The sequence below is a fragment of the Silurus aristotelis genome (genome assembly GCF_946808225.1).
Source record: "Silurus aristotelis genome assembly, chromosome: 4".
Lineage (NCBI taxonomy): Eukaryota > Metazoa > Chordata > Actinopteri > Siluriformes > Siluridae > Silurus > Silurus aristotelis.
The window spans coordinates 28,978,218-28,998,417 of NC_139577.1; the positions used below are offsets into that span (position 1 = coordinate 28,978,218).

At 37.5% G+C, this 20,200-nt stretch overlaps 2 protein-coding genes across 6 annotated transcripts in view; one reads left to right on the forward strand and one right to left on the reverse strand.

Annotated features, from left to right (window-relative positions):
* Positions 1-20,200, reverse strand: part of inpp4b (inositol polyphosphate-4-phosphatase type II B) — a 765,675-nt gene that overhangs the window by 134,419 nt on the left and 611,056 nt on the right. The window lies entirely within an intron of this gene.
* LOC310724507 (putative E3 ubiquitin-protein ligase HERC3) overlaps positions 448-20,200 on the forward strand; it is a 44,432-nt gene continuing 24,679 nt past the window's right edge. The window contains exons 1-12 of one of the 4 annotated variants that reach the window (XM_083538616.1): positions 448-581; positions 3,200-3,506; positions 4,629-4,788; positions 6,507-6,583; positions 6,669-6,890; positions 8,506-8,597; positions 9,531-9,661; positions 10,868-11,019; positions 12,185-12,258; positions 13,995-14,113; positions 17,030-17,089; positions 19,508-19,619. In XM_083538616.1, coding sequence (XP_083394742.1) covers positions 3,284-3,506; positions 4,629-4,788; positions 6,507-6,583; positions 6,669-6,890; positions 8,506-8,597; positions 9,531-9,661; positions 10,868-11,019; positions 12,185-12,258; positions 13,995-14,113; positions 17,030-17,089; positions 19,508-19,619 — 1,422 coding nt within the window. In that variant the 5' untranslated portion in view covers positions 448-581; positions 3,200-3,283. Of the gene's footprint in view, positions 582-3,194; positions 3,507-4,628; positions 4,789-6,506; positions 6,584-6,668; positions 6,891-8,505; positions 8,598-9,530; positions 9,662-10,867; positions 11,020-12,184; positions 12,259-13,994; positions 14,114-17,029; positions 17,090-19,507; positions 19,620-20,200 lie in introns of all 4 variants that reach the window. The other 3 variants (XM_083538617.1, XM_083538615.1, XM_083538618.1) reach the window with 3 other exon arrangements.

Below are 20,200 nucleotides of genomic sequence, written 5' to 3' on the forward strand. Positions count from 1 at the left end.
ACAATTTACTCTACTTCATATGAAACAACAATTGTATGATAATAATAATAATAATAATAATAATAATAATAATAATAATAATAATAATAATAATAATAATAATAAATAGGTTTTTATTTGAAATAAAAATCATTAAGTCTGATATCAGATTCATGTTTTATTATTTCAAATAGAAATGTATTTGAAGTAAAAAAAAAACAAGTCTAATGCAACTTTAATTACCTAAACTACTCCCGAGTGACTTTTTAACATATTTTATTCATTGAATAATAATGATTATAAATAAATCATGTATGTCTTTGGCCTCCTTTGGCTCTCCTGACGCCAGACACAGTCACGTGATCGGTGACGCCCAGATTTAATCTCAGGCTGAAGTTCAAACAGCGTCGTTTCTGTATCTACTCACACTACATAGGGAGCACTAGATTTAATCGGGCTGTATGCACAGTGTAGTGACTCAATGTAGTGCACAGAGCTGTATTTGGGAAGAGCGCCTAACCCTAACTTCCTTGTTATTACCATAACATACGGAGAAGCAGAAAATAAGGTGTCATTTGAGAAACGGGTATGTACCTTTCAAGGTAGGTTTGAACACGTAATTCGGATTATATTATTTCGTTTATTTTGTTTTTGCTCGTTCGGTTAGTTAGCCTGCTAGCCTGCCATTTGGACAGTTGACAGTGTTTGCTAGTTATGCTAGGTGCTTAGCCTACCTGTTTGAAATGTTTTATAAATATATAGAGTTTAGTTATTAGTGATGTCGAGGATTAGATCAGATGTAAAAGGGTTTTTGGGAACGTTGTATTTAATAATTTATAATTATTTTATTATCGATCTAGCTACTAATCTTGAGAATTAAGGAGAAATAAGGATTGGCTTGTTTCATCATCTGAGCATTTCAGCTCATAAACTGTGTGTGTGTGTGTGTGTGTGTGTGTGTGTATATGTGTGTGTATATATATATATATATATATATATATATATATATATATATATATATATATATATATATATATATACCGTACCTGCTGTATCTGTTAATGTGGTGAGTTACAATTGACTTCTGTTTCTCCATGATCATGAGATTAACTTAAATTTCCATAGGAACAGTAGATTTCACATTTGTCAGTGTCTGAACAAAGAATGGATTTTTAAAAGGTACATTTTATTTCCGGATCTAAATAGTAGTAATAATCATCTTCATCAGTGTATAAGATCAAATAAATTCCACCATTATTATCAGTGAGGAAGAAAGAAGAAACACAACTATCATAAAGTGAGGAAGAATGAGGAGGATGAGGATGAATGGGAAATGACCACTATCATCATCAATGGGAAAGAATAAAGAAACACCATCATCATCAGTGTGGAAGAATGAAGAAGCTCCATCATCATCAGTGAGGAAGAAAGAAGAAACTCCATCAGTGAGGAAGAAAAAAAGAAACTCCATTATCATCAGTGAGGGAGAAAGAAGAAATCTATTAGATCCAAGAGATCAATGAAGTATCAACAGGATCAACACAATGGCTCATCATTGAGAACGACTAACCATCATCATCATCATCACTGAGTAATTACTTTATGTGCATCAGGATTTGGTGGACCTCCCCTCATCCAGAGTGACTTACAATGATCTCATTTATCACTCTGACCACTTAAAGGTTGAGGGCCTTGCTCAAGGGCCCAGCACTGGCAGCTTGGCGATGCTGGGATTTTAACCCGTCACCTTTTTTGATCAGAAGCCCAACATCATAACCCGTAAGATATGAAGCTGTGAGGTTGGAATCCACTCTCGATTGGCTGAATCCCAGAGCAGAATATTAATATTTACAATAACGAGTTTATCAACATCTTCATGAACTGCTTTATCCGGGTCCGGAGTCCACTCTGAATTCTGGAGCCCTTCCCAGGGAGATTAGGGTGTGAGGCAGGAACGCATTCCCAGTGTCTTACAGAACACACACACACACACACATTCAGCACTCCTTCACACAAGGGCAATTTGCTCGCGGTAAATCAGTGACTGGAACGTTTTTACGAGGCGATAGGAAGCCAGAGGAACCAAAGGAGACCCATATGGATATCCAGAATGCAAGTCGAGCTCAGGATCGAAGCAGCAACCCTGCCTTCTTTACCGTTCCACTGTAATGTCTTGTGTTTTTCAAAAGATATCAAGTACCTATTATAGAACATATTACCATTCCTACTTGGGAAAAAAATCTTGAGTTTCCTCACAAACTTAAGTGGAGGACCGCAAGATCGTTTAGTCTCCGCATCGCACTTCGAGCTGTTTTGCTTGTTTGTTTTTGTTATTATTATAAATGTTCTACACTATATACAAACCAGGGGTATGTGAAAGAAACTATAGTTAGCACAGTGTCACTGTATCTACTCACTCTATACCGGAAATACGATTTACGAGTCTAGCGCTTTTGATTCTTCAGTGTTTTATGTCCAGCTTCAAAGGAGAAAATCTTGACAATGAATGAAGGATGAAAGGAATGAAGAGATTTGTTAAAGTATGTTGAGAATAAGTAGAACGGAATATAAACGTCTGAATTACCCGAATGGGGTCTAACGGATTTTTTTTCTGTTTATTTAACAATCAGTCGAGTACTCAATCGCATCGATATAATAGAAAAGTGTATTCTACGAATTTGAGTTATTCGATTTAATTTTTTTAGAAGATATTTTATTATTTAACCAAGCAGACATTTTATTTTAAATTGTATTTATTTTATGTATTTGGTTTTATTTATGTATTTATTTATTTAAAATAATGTCCCCTGGTGGTCTAGTGGTTAAGATGCAGCGCTCCCACCGCTGCGACCCGGGTTCGATTCCCGGTCAGGGAACCATCCCCAGCCACTCTCAGTGCCGGTCCCAAGCCCGGATAAATTGGGGAGGGTTGCGTTAGGAAGGGCATCCAGCGTAAAACATGTGCCAAATCAAACGTGCGGAGGATCCGCTGTGGCGACCCCTAACGGGAGAAGCCGAAAAGAGAGTTTATTTATTTAAAATAATAATAAACTGTGTTAATGAAAAAAAAAAAAAAAAAGGCAAGCAATCTCTTTCTTTTTATAGGCGAAGACTCAAACCCTGAACACGTAAACGTTTAAATGCTTATTTGTTTCGTTTATCACTTTCGGTTAATTTGAACCTTTTTCCCCGCTATGCTTCTTCTCCATTCGAAGCGAAGAAGGCTGGGCCACGTAGCCTAAAGCTCCACCGCCGTCTGTGTCTACCCCGTCGTTTCTACCCTTCTCTCGGCGTGTGAGCTGCGATGCTGTGCTGGGGCAGTTCGGCTTTGGGTCAGCTCGGTCTCGCCGTGTCCGAGGCGGCCGTGCTTGAGCCGCGGAGCTGCTGCGTGTTCGATGGCAGAGGGCTGAAGGAGGCGGCGTGCGGCGGGCAGCACTCGCTGTTCCTAATGCACGACGGGAGCCTCTACACATGCGGGTCGAACAGCCACGGACAACTGGGTCACGAGAAGCCTGGAGTCAAGCCTGGTACGGTGTTTGAGTGTGTGTGTGTGCAATGAATATTTGATCTACATCACATCCAGTTTCATAGTCTAAACAATTGAGTCCCAATGTACGATTGTCCGATTATTAGTATATTTTTCCCATCTTAAGAAAAGATTGTGCAAATATTTGACGTTTTGCGTCAAATGAAGCAGCATATACGCGGTACAATACGCTGGGATGCTGCGAGGACGTACACATCTCCAAACTCACGAGATGCTTTAGTCTCGCCATAGTGATCTCCATTCTTTAAGACTCCTGGGTTGGCTAGGCCAAGTCTCCATCGTCCAAGTCGGGTACTACCTGTGATTATAATTGTAACCAGAATTGTGTGTGTGTGTGTGTTCCGTGTTTGTATTGGTGTGTGCAGCTTTCATGTATGTATACAGTAGTGTGCATATGCGCCTTGTATTTGCGTGGGGGTGTGTGTGTGTGTGTGTGTGTGTGTGTGTGTATGCATCTTGTATGTGTGCCTGTTGTGTCTGTGTGTGTGTCTTTGCTTGTGCGTGTGTGTTTTATTTGAATAATCTATGAATAACTCATGGCAGTACTTCTCCCCTCCAAAATCTGCTGAGAACTGTAAGAAATAAAAGCTGTGGTTGTCTGATGTAAATGATGACAGTAAATAATGTGGCACAGCGACTTCCCATCACGAAGTTGATTATCTTCCAATAACGGCGTTTGCTATCCCTCACCCAGCGTGTTAATTCGACAGCGACTGCTCTCATCACCACCTGCTCACATTCACTGTGAAGTAAACGTACTGAATAATGGACGTGCCAGAATATTTCCCAGAGGCGAGTCGTTATTCACGGCTCGGATGCGGACGAGTGCGTGCGGTGAGTTTTAGGGACGTATTGGATAGTGTTAAACTTGAAAACGGAAGCTGGACCGTTGTGTAATTTGTTTGAATGAAAGCTGGCAAAACTAAACAGAGGTGGGCTGGAGAAAGACTGAATTGGCCCCTGGGTGTGAATGTGTGTGTAATCTGACTATTCAGGATGTACTGACTCATGCACAGTGTTCGGTTTACTGGATATGAATCGGTGAATTACGGTTTTATGTCACCTAATAATAATAATAACGCGTCTCTGTATGTGTCCGCAGAGCTGGTCGGTGCGCTGGATGCCCAGAAAATTGCAGGCGTGGCATGTGGGCAGGCCCACTCTCTGGCACTGAGCGAGCAAGGGCAACTGTTTGCATGGGGCGCAGGCGAACGGGGGCAGCTGGGTCTCGGCACAGCGGAGGAAGCCATCAGAGTTCCACGGTAAGAGGAAAAAGAGCTGATACCTGGTGTGATTATAACAAATGATCATCCTGCATTCCCACAATCTCCAATATCTACACCGTGCCTGGCAAAAGTCTGGGAACATTTAGTGTTTTGTTGTTTTTGAGACACATGCATGTTCCTTTTGTTTCAATGCAAGTCAAAAACACTGGAAATGACTGGAAGAAGGTTCTCTGGAAAGATGAGTCCGAAGTTGACATTTCTGGCTCTCACAGAATAACATATGTAAGATGGAGAACAGGAGTGAAGAGGCTAGCAGCCTGTCTCACCCTCACAGTCAAACAGAGGTAGAAGCTTAATAGTTTGGGGCTGTTTTGAAGCAGGGAATTTTGAAGACTTATTCTGGATCAAAGGAATACTAACCCAACATGGCTACAATTCCATACATCCAACACCATGCAACACCCGACTTCACCAAGGCATTGACCTGAATCATAGGTCCAAACTCAACCCAAGTGTTATTTAAAGCAAATGCTCTGGGATGAACTGGATCACAAGGTCAAAAAGAAATCTCCAACTAGTGAAGAACAACTTTGGCAAGTTTTACAGGAGGAATCAAGGTTAGGAGAAACTGACTGCCCGGGATGTCACGAGTATGGAAAATAAATGTTTGTACATGTATATATTTGTTTGGTCACAGTAAATCTTCATGCCATTAAATTATCTTTGTTGCATAAAAACAAAAGGAACATGCATACGGGCTAAAAAAAATGGTAAAAGTCTAAACTGTATTACTAAAAACACTATTCTCATTACAATTTTTATTACATTACAGTGCCATATATTAGATTACATTTCAATCCATTAGATTACTTCTCAATAAATTACAATGCATAACATCATTACATTGCTATGCAGTGCATTATGTTAGATTGCCTCACTTTAAAATACACTGTCATGCATATCTTTCTTTATATTGCATTGCAATGCATTGTATTACTGTACATGACATTACATTACAATGCATTACTTCTCATTGCAATGCATCACATTACATTGCATTACACTACAATGCATTACATCGCATCCCTTTACATGACATTACAATGCAGTGCGTTTCATTACATTGCATCACTTTACATGACAGTGCATTACATTGCATTACTTTTCATTACAATGCATCACATTACTTTACATTGCATTACACTACTTTACATGACCGTGCATTATGTTGCATTACACTACATTATGTTGCATTGTAATGTAAAGTAATGCAATGTAATGCACAATTTTTATACAGTAGGAGCTCCTCAATTTAACATGCAAGTTTTCATCTGTGCAGCTGGGAATCATTTTACATCCTCTTTTACTCCTTTTAAACCTGAAATGGTGCAATTTCTTTTTTAAGTCAGTCACCAATTAATTGGTTTGTGATTAAATTTGTTTATTTTATTTAAGCAATAGAAAATTGTGAATAGTTAAAATTGCACAAGCCTAACCCTTACTAAACTTTATATAAACTATTTATAACTTTATATTTATATATATAATGAAATTAGTGAGGTGGAAGTTAATAAGGGAAGTTCAGTTTGCTATTTTTGGTAAAAAAAAAAAAAAAAAAAAAGGTTAAATCTTTTATTTATTTTTTGCACCAACCCCAGAAATATTGACATATAACAGATTTGCATTTGTGATTGTTCTCATATGAAATTTATCTTGTCCTGTATTTTTGTTTCTCATATCACCCAAATGTACAGATTGATCAAGAAGTTGTGTGAACATCGGATTTCACAGGTCATATGTGGCAACCAGCACTGCATCGCACTTTCTAAAGGTAAGAGCTACTAAGAGACGCTCGTTTGAATAGGTTAGATGCAGGATTGATGTGTACACAGACAGTAACTTTTTCATCGTCTCAGATGGTCAGCTGTTCACATGGGGTCAAAACTCGAGCGGGCAGTTGGGTTTGGGAAACGGAGAGACGAGCTCTTTGTCTCCTCAACCCCTCAAGTCTCTGTGTGGGATTCCTCTGGCTCAGATCAGTGCTGGAGGAGACCACAGCTTCGCCCTTTCCCTCTCTGGAGCGGTGTTCGGCTGGGGCAGGAACAGTGCTGGACAGCTGGGTCTTAATGACGAGCAAGGTGAGAGACATGGGACAGAGGTAGTTATGCTCATGCTTTCTTCCCTCATATCTCAATGAGCGTCATTATAATTATAGGGCGAGCGTTTGGAAAGTCCAGTTATATTTCAGCCAAGTGCTATCATGATCGGTCTGATTGGTCACACACGATAATAACGTTATCGGTTCTATCGGTTACATATGACATAATTATATTTTATAATTATTGGACATTAAGCTGTGGTGTAAAAGGAATAAACCACTTTGGGACTAACATTAATTCCTCTTTCCCTTGGAAAACATCAAAACAACACGGTTGTACTCATTAAGCTTGAACAGCGAACAACACGCCAACGAGCGTGTGAAATAAAAACCAAAGTTGCACATGATCTGCATTTCAGTTACCACATGAATGCCAGTTAAATCGCTTTCACTTTTGGTTTGACCTCACAAACACGGTACCAAAACATGCAGTCTGTTTGGGTCCTCAAAGATTTTGAACCAGACGGTGAATGATGGGGAAATGAGAATAAAAATCCACACAAACCGTTGCATTTTGCAGTAAAACATGTGATTGCAGCCTTTATGTCTCTAAATGAAGCATGCGGTCACATTGTATTAGAAGTAACGTCACTGGACACATATGCATAGTGAATTAATCACTAAATCAGATGGACAAATAAGTGATTGCATTACTATAAAATGCAGTAGAACCCAAAACTCAGTGCTTGGTTGTTCGGGCGTGTTTGTGTGTAGCTTGGGGTTATAATTTTGTTTTATTTTCATGTACATTAATATATTTAATTAAAAAAATTTTTTAACCGGATAAGTGAGTAGAGGTCGAACCGAGATGGGCTTTTCGATATTTAGAAACTAAGGGCCTGATGGCGATTTTTGTATCCTGTAGCCTAAACTACAGCTGTTTTGAAGGTTTGCTAACAATAAAGTTCCAAAAACATACTCTCTTTCTAAATGTTATCCTTATTCTCTATCCAAAAATCAGCATCATATTTACACAATGAAATATATAAGGCTAAACATACAATATATAAGCGGCGGAGCTCGTTGGCAAAAGAAAATCCGACTGGCTAATTAAAAAAACGGAACACGCTTCTTGTCATTCTTGCTCTTTGCAACTTAGGAGACAAGAATTAAAAAAAAAACTGCACAAATCCGTTATGATCGCGAGAAAGTGGAAACGCTCCTTGCTTTAGATTTTTAAGCCGAATAGAGACTACTGCCACCTGCTGGTATGAGAGTTATGTTCTCTCCCCCAAGCGCAGAACGTACACACATGGTTTGGCTTGTCAGATGCCCCCGCATAATAATCAGCCTAATTTGCAGCACAATCGGATGACGCTGATTCATTTAAAAAAAAAAAGAACAAAATCGGCCGTCCAATCAATCGATAAGTGAGCACTAACATGAGTTGTCTTTGGTGCAGCTGTGATTAGTTAGACGGTTTACATAAAGCTACATACCGTACAGAGAATTTTTGCTTTTACCCGATTCCCGAGATGTTGCACCTGATCATTCACAGTGCGCATTTTATTTCATTTTGTTCTTGCTGTTGGTTTCAGTTATATGTGGAAGGAAAAAAAAAAACGGTTTGTGTGTTCTTTGGTTTGTTCACACAGATCGGGCTGTTCCCTGCCATATTAAATTCTTGCGCTCACAGAAGGTGGTCTACATCAGCTGTGGGGAGGAACACACAGCCGCTCTAACCAAGGTACCAGTATTGTGTTCCCGTAATCAAATGACTTTTCCCTAAAAAAAAAAAAATCAAGTACTGCATTACTGCTCATTGTTAAATACTTTAATTACAGTGTTTTGTCATTTGTTGCAATTGAATTACAGTATTAAAAAAAAATTCTAATAATAATTGTTCCATGTTAATTTTAAGAATTTCTGATGTCCATGTGGTCAATGTTGACCCAGATTTTAATTAATAAAAAAAAAAAATAATTTTTAAATACAGTGATGATGATGATGATGATGATGATTAAATATTTTATTTTAATTTTTTTATTTATTTTTTTGCCTCAATACTGACAGGTTCACTTTGTGTCCCCAGTGTCAAGTACTAGATTTAAAAAAATTCTTGTAATTTAAGAAGGTATTTGCTGAAAAGGAATAGGATTTTTTTTATTATTTTTTTTTTATTTTTGTATTAATCTGGACATTTAGATTGCTGACGTTCAAAAAAAATTACCACAACATTTTATAATGTACTGGGCTGAGTAATAAGATATATAGACGAGAGAAGCCACAACCCCCTCAGACCTTTTTTTTTGCATCACAGACCAGTTTCACTAAAGAGAATATTTTTATGAACTGGGGTATAGCGTCGGGGGCTGACGGGTGGTTTGAGTGGTCCTTATAGTGCATATAACCCTGATCAGCCACTTTACGGCCACATGCCTAGTATAGCGTTGGTCCGTCTTTTGCTGCTAAAACAGTCCTGACCAATCGAGCATCAACAGCATTAACTTTTACAGCATTTTGAGCTACAGAAGCTCGTCTGTTGGATCGGACCACACGGGTCAGACTTGTGTTTTGGAGATGTCTAAACGGCTCTGTCAGAGCATCACAATTTGGCATTTGGAAAAAAAGGAAACGCTACCATTTTCTACTCAACTTAATTGATTGTTGATTTGTACAGGACGGAGGTTTATTCACGTTTGGAAATGGGTCGAAAGGACAGTTGGGACACGACACCACCAACAACGAGCCTCTACCACGCAGAGTTTTGGAGCTCATGGGCACCGAAGTGTCCCAAATCGCCTGTGGCAGGTACGTGGGAACTATTGACAAGATTGGTCATGGGGTTCTCGTATTACTTTTTGTGTTAATTGAAATGATGATGATAGAGAAAAGGAGTTAGAGAGATTCCCACAACAGCAGATGTGATTTGTTATGTATTGAATATGTACCAGTGTTGAGATATTCGAGCTTATATCTATGTTACATACAAAAGCATTATAAACATATACAGTGGTGTGAAAAAGTGTTTCCTGTTTTCTTCTTTTTTTGCATGTTTGTCACACTTTATTGTTTCAGATCATCAAACTTATTTAAATATTAGTAAAAGATAACACAAGTGAACACAACATGCAGATTTTGAAGGTAATGAGGGAAAACATAATCCAAAAATACATGGCCCCGTGTGAAAAAGTCTTTGAAGTGGCCTAGTCAAAGTCCTGATCCTATTGAGATGCTGTGGCGTGACCTTAAATAGGCGGTTCATGCTCGAAAACTCTACAATGTGGCTGAATTACAACAATTCTGCATAGACGAGTGGAGCAAAATTCCTCCACAGCGCTGTAACAGACTCATCGCAAGTTTTCGCAAAACGCTTGATTGCAGTTGTTGCAGTTAAGAGTGGCCCAACCAGTCATTTAGGTTAAGGGGGCAAACACTTTTTCACACAGGGCCATGTAGTTTTGGATTTAGTTTTTCTTCAATAATAAAAACCTTCATTTAAAAACTGCATGTTGTGTTCACTTGTATTATCTTTTACTAATATTTAAATTAGTTGTGATGATCTGAAACATTAAAGTGTGACAAACATGCAAAAAAAGAAGAAACACCACTGTATATATGGCTTTTGTTGTATAAATTTGAATAGAAATTCAGGATTTAGGTTAACATTTAATGTAAGGAATTGGGGTGGACATGCTTTTATAGGAAAGATATCAATAACAGGTTGGTGTGGCATGGTCCTGTTGTGAAATTCTCGCTACTGCACCATTTCGAAGTTGATTCTTTTCCAATAACGACACGTGAATATGAATGATGCAAGAAATAGTAAGAATAAAATCTTACTACGCTGATTCTGGCTTGTCTGGGATTTAAACTCACAACCTTCTGATCCCAAGTCCAGTGTCTTAAACACTAAGCTACCACTTCCCCACTACTATAGTACTCACTATGCTTGATCACTTATTGTTGTTTTAATGTGTCGACTCGATCCGAACCTTCGCTTCATCTCTGTTCCAGACACCACACGCTGGCGTTCGTGCCCTCCACCGGCTCGGTGTACGCTTTCGGCTGTAACGCTCAGGGTCAGCTCGGCTTAGGGACCAGAGGAAATGCCATGATTCCCCTTCCGGTCCGAAACATCCAGTCCTTATTTCTCAGCACACAAACGGGTGGGTGAACACGATCGTGGCATCAAAACGACAGGTTTTTTTCGTTTCCTATCATTTCATGAAAGTGCCACTTTTTCTTTTTTGCACTTCACGTGGCTGGTGCAGGTGATTCACCACAACATCTGACCAGGCACCAGACTGCAGACTCCATTAAACCACAGTGTGGAAAATGTGTTCAACTCGTGTAGAGATCAATCAGTCAGTCACCTGAGTCCCTACAGCAGTTTCTCTCTCTCTCTCTCTCTCTCTCTCTCTCTCTCTCTCTCTCTCTCTCTCTCTCTCTCTCTCTCTCTCTCTCTCTCTCTCTCTCTCATTCTTTCATTCTTTCTTTATCTTTATTACTTTCTCTTCTTTCTTTCTCTTTAGCTCTTTCTTTATAACTTTCTTTCTTTTCTTTCTTTATCACTTTCTAACTATCTCTTAATTTATTTTTATCAATTTCTTTATCTCTTTATTTCTTATTTATTTTTTTACTTTGACTTTCTTTCTTTCTTTCTTTCTTTCTTTCTTTCTTTCTTTCTTTCTTTCTTTCTTTCTCTTGATCAATTTTTCATCTCTGTCTCTCTCTATCTTTTTTATTACTCTCTTCATCTTTTTTATTACTCTCTTCATCACTATCCATTTCTTTGTTCATCTTTGTGTCTCTTTATCTCTTTCCCTCACTTTTTTTTATCACTTTTTTATCTCTTTATTACTTTATTTCTCTTTATTACTTCTTTTATCTCTTCTTTCTTTATCTCCATGTCTCTCTCTATCGTTTTCTTTATTACTTTCTTTTTCTTTATCACTTTCTTTATCTCTGCTTTCTTACAAATATTTTTCCAGGATTTTGTTGCTCCGTTTTTTTTATTTTTTTATTTTTTTTTTATATATATATATATATATATATATAGATGTGTATATATAGATGTGTTATGGCCTTTAAATTTCAAACAAGAATTTTTTATTGTCTAAAAAAACGGTACGTTTACCGAGTATCTGTTCTTTTGCAAATGAAATATGGGTAATCATTACATTCTGGTTTTTATTAATGTCACATTATGTGAACCGGTGTTGTAGAAACTTCATTTTCTGATCTACTACAGCCCCTCTGTCCTAATAATATTGATCTGAATATTAAGTGTGTGTAAATTCACTTTGTCTATTGTTTTTTTTTCTGACTCAGGCACTGATCAGTGCAGCATCAGCAGGATTCACTGCGGAGGTGACCACAGCTTTCTGGTGCTGTCACATGACATGGTGAGCCATCAAACATCATGTAGTAGATGCAGATGTAGCACATGATAGTGGAGACAAAATATGTTGTTGAAATCCTTAATGAAGGATATTTATCTACATATGCACACTATGTATAGGTAAATATATTTGTCTCCATATGTCCACACACACACACACTCACACACACACACTCACACACACACACACACACACACACACACACACACACACACACACACACACCAGATTTGTAGGTGCTCTTTGACCATCCATTTCACATTTAGTCCCCATTTCCTGTTATAATAACCTCCACTCTTCCTCTTCTTTCGGCCGCCACAGCAGATCATCCGTCTCCACACCCCCCTGTCCTCTACATTTGCCTTTTTTTACCCAACTACCTTGGTCTTCCTCTTTTCCTCCTTCCTGGTGGCTCCATCCTCAGCATTCTCCTACTGATATACCCCATGTCCCTCCTCTGCACATGTCCAAACCATCTCAATCTCGCCTCCCTCACCTTGTCTTCAAAACGTCCTACATGCGCTGTTCCTCTAATTGAGTTGCATTGTGTGTTTGTGGATTTAAAAAAAAAAGCGTACGACAGGGTGCTGAGAGAGGAGTTGTGGTATTGTATGAGAAAGTCAGGTATGTCAGAGAAGTATGTGAGGGTGGTGCAGGTGTATGAGGACAGTGTAACAGCAGTGTGTAGTAGAAATGACACACTGGTTCAAGGTGGAGTTTGGACTGCATCAAGGATCGGCTTTGAGCCCTTTCCTGTTTGCAGTGGTGATGGACAGGTTGATGGACGAGGTCAGACAAAAGTCTCTGTGGACTATGATGTTTCTGGGTAGAGTAAGGAGCAGGTTGGGAAGAGCCTGGAGAGGTGGAGGTACCTGCTGAAGAGAAGGGGAATGAAAGTCAGTAGGAATAAGACGGAGTACATGTGTGTGAATGAGCGAGAGGGCAGTGGAGTGGTGCAGTTGCAGGGAGAAAAGGTAGAGGAGTTTAAGTACCTGGGGTCAACAGTGAAAAGTAATGGAGAGTGTGTTAGAGAAGTGAAGAAAAGAGTGCAGGCAGGGTGAAGTGGGTGGAGAAGAGTGATAGCAGGAGTGATTTATGATAGTAGGGTATCTGCAAGAGTGAAAGGGAAAGTTTATAGGGCTGTGGTGAGACCTGTGATGTTGTATGGTTTAGAGACAGTGGCACTGAGTAAAAGACAGGAGGTGGAGCTGGAGGTAGCAGAGCTGAAGATATTGAGGTTTTCGTTGGGAGTGATGAAGATGAACAGGATTAGTAATGAGTTAATTAGAGGGACAGCGCATGTAGGACGTTTTAGGGACAAAGTGACAGAGGCCCGATTGAGATGGTTTAGTCATGTGCAGAGGAGGGACATGGGGTATATCGGTAGAAGAATGCTAAAGATGGAGCCACCAGGTGGTTTATGGATGTGGTGAAGAAAGACATGCAGGTGGCTAATTTGAAGGAGGCAGATGTAGAGGACAGAGTAGTATAGAGACGGATGGTCCGCTGTGGCGACCCCTAATGGGAGCAGCCAAAAAAAGCATTTGGTCTTGTCCACTTGGGGGTGCTGTTAATCTGATGAAAGAATTATCCATTAGGACTACTGTAAATCTGATTTAGGACTTCCTGTTTATTCTTTGCCTGGAGACACGTTTAGTCTAAACCCAGATGTGAGATGTCCTTGCGGCATGCACATTCGGAAATTGTTTGGTTATTGTTATCCCAAACTCTCTCAACAGAGTAGCCCGGAGGACTTCCGCGTTATCAGCACATCGAGAAGCATCTCCCTGATTAATAAGGAGAGTCTAAACAGTTGGAGGCTGAAGCTCCTGGACGCCTCTGACTCCAGCATTACCAAGTGAGTGCAGATATCTGTCCCGATTTGACCTTCGTAGATTCGCGTAAAACATGTGTTTGGGTTTCTCCTACTCCAACGACAGAGGCATTTAAAGTGCAGCGCTGCCAAGGCACGAGTCAGCATGCTGTAGATCATCATCTATTTATGATTTAATGATGACCTCCCCTTTTATGGTGTGGTCAGGATTTTTATTGATCTGTTGTTGTTTTTATTTGTTTATTCTGATTGCAGAGTTTCACTTTGTAGTATAACAGCAGCAGTGCTAATTAAAGTTTATTCTCAGCAGCGGTACTAAATTTGTAGGTGATCATTAACTTTGACCTCTTCACTTGTTTCAGTTTGAGAAATAAAACAAAAACAAAAAAAAAACAATGAAATTAGAACATTTTCCATCATGTCATTCAGTTCCTGTCAAAACTATGGAAACACCTTTTATGGTTTTTGAGATACACATGCATGTTTCTTTTTGTGTATTTTCAACAAACTAAATTTAACGGTTTGAAGATTTACTGTGACCAACCAATTACAGTAATCCCCCGTTTATCGAAACAGTTACATTCCAAATCCGCCCGCAATAAACTGTCAAAAATGCTTGCTTTTTTTATCGTTTAAGCCGTAAATCATCCTCCCACACACTTTAAACACACACAGCAAACATTTGTAAAAATATAGCGAGATGATTTTTGTGTAAATTCATAGAAATACAGTACACCGTATCACATTTATAGTAAATACATGCACTGTACAGCCTGCATGTAGCCTATGCATCGTTTCTCTGCTTGTTTATTGGTTGAAGTGTCCTATGACGTCAAAAAGAGGCGGAGATAAAGATACACGTCACCACATTCTTTACTTTCATTGGCTAAATCTGGTGACGTATGTCTAACTCCGCCTTTTTAAAATTTACGTCAGAGGGACACTTCAACCAATGGACAAGCAGAAAACCTACAGTTTATGTACATTGTCAAATAAGGAAGTGTTTATTGTACTGTTGCTTTCTTCGTTTCTTTTATAAAATCTTTTATTAGTTCTTCGTTTCTTTTAGTTCTATCCGTGAGAGACCGGGAAAATGCAATTACGCGATAAACCGGGGGGCGCCAGATTGGAACCGCGGTAAAGCGCGGGATTACTGTATATAAATTCCTCCTTTAGTATAAATAACAGCGTTACACACTCAGTTTCTTCAAAAGTTCATCGTCATGCCTGTTGTAAAGCTTGCTAAATGTTGTTCTTCACTAGTTTCTTTCTGTCCTTGTGATCTAGCTCATCCCAGAGCAGTTGGAGAGGATTTAGGTGCGGTGACGGGCGGGCCATTCCATGATAAATAACGCTTTAGCAGATTGTTTGCTCTCTAAATAACACTTAGAGGTCGCATTGTCTTGTTGTATGGAAAAGTTGGTTCTATTTAGCCACAGTCCAGACGGAATTGCATGGCGGTTGAAGTATTGAATGGCAGCCATGTTGGTTTAGTATTTCTTTCACCCAGAATAAGTCTCCCACTTTTCCTGCTTCTAAACAACTCCAAACCATTAAGATGTTATCTCTATGTTTGACTATGTGGTGTGAGGCAGTTTAAGAAACATCTCTCGTGTTCTCCAACTTAGAGCCATAAATGTCAAATATAGATTCATCTGTCTGCAGAACTTTTCTTCCAGTCATTCACTGACCAATTCATGTGTTTTTCTATTTAGTTTGTTGCATAAAACACAATGGCACATTCATGTTACTTAAAAACCATAAAAAACTAGAACTTTTTATCAGGCACTGTATTATTTATATTCAGTATACTGTATAATTATATTGCATTATATATTATTCAGGCACTGAGTTCTACAGCTTGTGTTTATTTATCAGAAGGCAACACAACGGTATATTTTTAATGATTTTTTTTTTTTTTTTTTTCGGACATCCACCCTGAACTGAAACCGATTCTACCAAATATTCCAATATTTCAATCGGACCATATTTTGGTTCAATTCCTTTTACTGTTTTAATAACATCAGTATTCAATGGCTTTGGGATTATCGCGAATTTAAAGTTTCTATAAACACAAACATCGGTAAGAGCATCACATTACAAAGAAAACAACGCGTATGTCATATTATCGGAAAGTCGATTTTCCGATCCAGTACAGTTATATTTAAAAGACAGATTAGGGAGATAAAGCAAAAAACAAGATGAGCTGCAGATTGCTTTTATATGCTGCTGGAAAAGCACTCGACTTTAGCATGTGCACGGTTTGACACTTTTTTTTTTTTTTTATTGTAATTTTTTTTAAATGATCATTGTATTTCAATGAATAAAACGCACATAGTGCTTCATATAAACGTCTGACGGTAAAGCTAGAATGTTTGATCCGTTATTTTATGTATTGATAAAAAAAATAAAATAAAAAATGAAAATAAATTGTTAAGAAATTGTAAATGAAACCAATTTTTTATGTTTTATACATTTTGAGCAAAATAATATTTTTAACAGATTTTTATAGTTTGTTTTTCATTAATTTATTTTTATTTATTTATTTTTTTTATATTTCTTTTTGGACTGTGGGCACATTGTCATTTTTTTCTTAATTTTTTTTTTGTTTTTTGTTTTTTTATTTAATTTTAATTAAATTTTTTAAATAGCAGCTCTGATCTCAACCTTATCAGCCCTATCGAGCACACACCTCCACAAGCACACTCCAAATTCTAGTTGAACATCTACCCAGAAAAGTAGAGGTTATTGGAACTAAATGTGGAATGGGATTTAAAAAAAAATCCATAATCTGTTACTCAAACAAATTCACATGATAACAAAAATTTTTACAACATACAAATGCATGACTTTTAAATCTTGCCAATCCTATACTGTATATAAATGTTGATATCCTTCCCCTCACATACATTTTATTAGATTTTCCTGCTTCTTTTGCAGCGACATCATTCTGCTGTTATCCTCGACCGCATGCTGGAACGCCAGCTTCCTGGACCAGAGGTAATAATTAATCCACACTCTTTTATTCTATTTTTAAAAGCAATACTTCAACGAAGTACTGATTGTGTACAAAAGCTAGTCACATGCTTATTTTATAATGTTGAACTCTAGAAATCTACTCATTATATTTTATTTAACACGAGCAATTCCGGTTCTCTGAAGAACACCGAGACTGGCAGTCAAGGACGTCACATAAAACGAGGTTTTATTCCCCCCACAATGCTTCGTCATCTCAATCCTTATTCTCCAAATATGCTGATGTGCACACGTACACAACATCACATGCACGAACGTACATCTGTTCGCTTATTGCCATGTCCAATAAAACATGATCATTTGGTAGAATTCAAAAGGAATGACCCTTGTACTCATCCACATTCATTATTTGTATACGGCTTCACTAGCTTCACATAATAATCTCCTCTGATTAAAAAAAAAGGAAAACAAGAAAAAAGCAACCTGGCACTTGCAAAAGGGATTATTTGATTATGTAACACACAGCTGGTGTCATTTACAGTCTGAGTGTGTGTGAAGGTGTGTATATGTGTGTCTGTTTATGCGTGTGTGCGCTTTTCTGCCTGGGAGAAATGAGAAATTCTTCTACACGTAATATTTTAAACATGTAGGTTAAAAGCTTTGCAGAATGTAAGTTTGAAAGACTCGTGATGGTATATATGATTAAATGGCTAAATATTGGAAATGCAACAGAGGGAGACTTGTAACCAAAGTACACTCAATAAGAGCTCATGGACTATCTAATTGCGTCACAGTTAGTCCAGAATATCAGCCTTATTTATTATGGTTTTATATTCCTTCATGTCTGAGCGCAAATTATAAATAGGGGTCTGGTCTCAATGCGTTGCAAGTCGTAATGGAGTTTGTGCGTAATGGATTCAATCTGTTGTGTTTATACTGAAATCATGATCTTACATCAACACTACAGTGGTGACAGATGGGTAGAGCTAGGTTTTAAGAGCCTTAAAATCCCAAGCTGGCTGGTGCCTGTAGCTTTTGTACTGTGTATATAAATGCAGTTGATGGACTTCCAGGGACTGTGTCTTGATGGTTGATTGGAAAAGTTAGAACATTTATAAATTCAAAATGAAACATTTAAAACAAAAAATTAAAATATCCTAATTTAAGAATGAGCTAAAATAAATAAAGAATTGGATATTCAGAATAATTGAAAAATCCAGTATGGTCAAACATTCAGAACTGGGCATATTTAAAATGATTTGAAATTCAGTATAGTCATACATTTAGAACTGTGCCTTTAAATTTATTGAAAATTATTAATGGTCAAGATTCTTTAGAACTGGACATTCAGAATGATTGGAAATTCAGTATAGTCATACATTCAGAACTGGACAAAGAAAATAATTGGAAATTATTAATGGTTATACATTGAATACTGAACATAAAGAATGATTTGATATCCAGTCTTTCATTCAGAACTGGACATTCCGAATGATTGGAAATTATTAATCGTCACAAATGTCAGAATCGGATATTCAGAATGTTTGGAAATTCAAAATAGTCATACATTTAGAACTGAACATACAGAATAATTAATTATCCAGTATAGTCATACATTCAGTACTGGACATTCAGAATGATTGTAAATGATTAATAGTCATACATTCAATACTGAACATTCAAAATGATTAGATATCCAGAATAGTCATACATTTAGAACTGAACATACAGATTAATTAAATATACAGAATAGTCATACATTCAGAATGAATGCAATTATTAATCATCACAAATTTCAGAATTGAGCATTCTAAAAATAACTGGAAATTCAGAATGGTAATATATTTTGAATTGTATATTTTAAACAAAAACATAATTATTACAAATTTAGTTCAACCAGAAATTTAGAATGATTAGAAATTCCAAACTATATGAGTTTTTACAATAGGCAGAAAGTCAACTCTAAAAATACATAATTGGTAAAACTTTAGAACGATCCAAAGTTCAGAAACAGATTTCCACAATGATTGGATATTCAGAGTAGGCACAAATAATATAAAGGTACTGTAGCTACTCAAAGCTACCAAAATCACATTTGGTGTTTTTTTTTTTTCTTTTTTGTGGCAATAGTCACTATATCGGACTAATGTATTACAATAGGAATTAATGTTTGTAGGTTGCTATATGGCAGAAAATTAGTACAGTGTGTTTGGAATTGAGGGGTTTATTTTGGGTCTTTTTTTTTACGATTTCTGCTATTTTCTGATGGGGTTGTTATAGCCATGTAGCAGATTTGTCTCAATTTAAACTCTCCTTTTCTGACCAATCAGAATGACGAATTCAGCAGCGCCATCATATAACCTTAATACATACATGAGAGCATTAAATGACACACAAGATTTTTATGAAACTTTACATTTTGATGATATTGTGCTTTCGCAGTGACGACTGTCATTTTAAAACCAATCCCAAAGTCCCTGGAATCGACCTCAAATCAGTCAGGCTGCTGTTTGAGATGCTGATGAAGCCCACCTACTCACGGCTGCTGGAGCAGGTAGAGTACATAATTGTGTTTATCATCATATAAGTTCTAAATTATACACACAGCAAATGATACAGCCTGAAGTTTATTTTTATGATCAGAATGTATTTGACTGTAAGGACAAACAAGCAGCATTCTAAAGTTTAGAACGCTGGAGGCAGGTTTGAATAAAGTTCATTTCAGCCATAAGGATTTTAATTTTTTTTTTTCCTCCTCCACTCTTTGAACAAACAAGTAATTACGGTTAAAAGCAGTCTATTAATAGCACATGGGAGTTTGTACCTGTCAGACAAACATAACTTATTGTACCCTGGGCATGTTTGCAAGGATGAGCAGACTTTTTATTTATAGACCTGATGGACCCTAATTTGTAATTTACGTAAGGTGGCATCAGATGATGATGATGGAAGAAGTGGTAAAAGAAGGATTGCTGCTGATGGAGCAGGTTTTATTTCTTCCAAAAAACAACTTCAAACCCTTGTTTTCATTTATTGCTTTAATTGTAAATGTATATACAGTACTGTGCAAAAGACTTACGCCTTAATTTCTTGTTTCATTCTCATTTTAAGTTGAAGTTTTATTTCTCACATGTA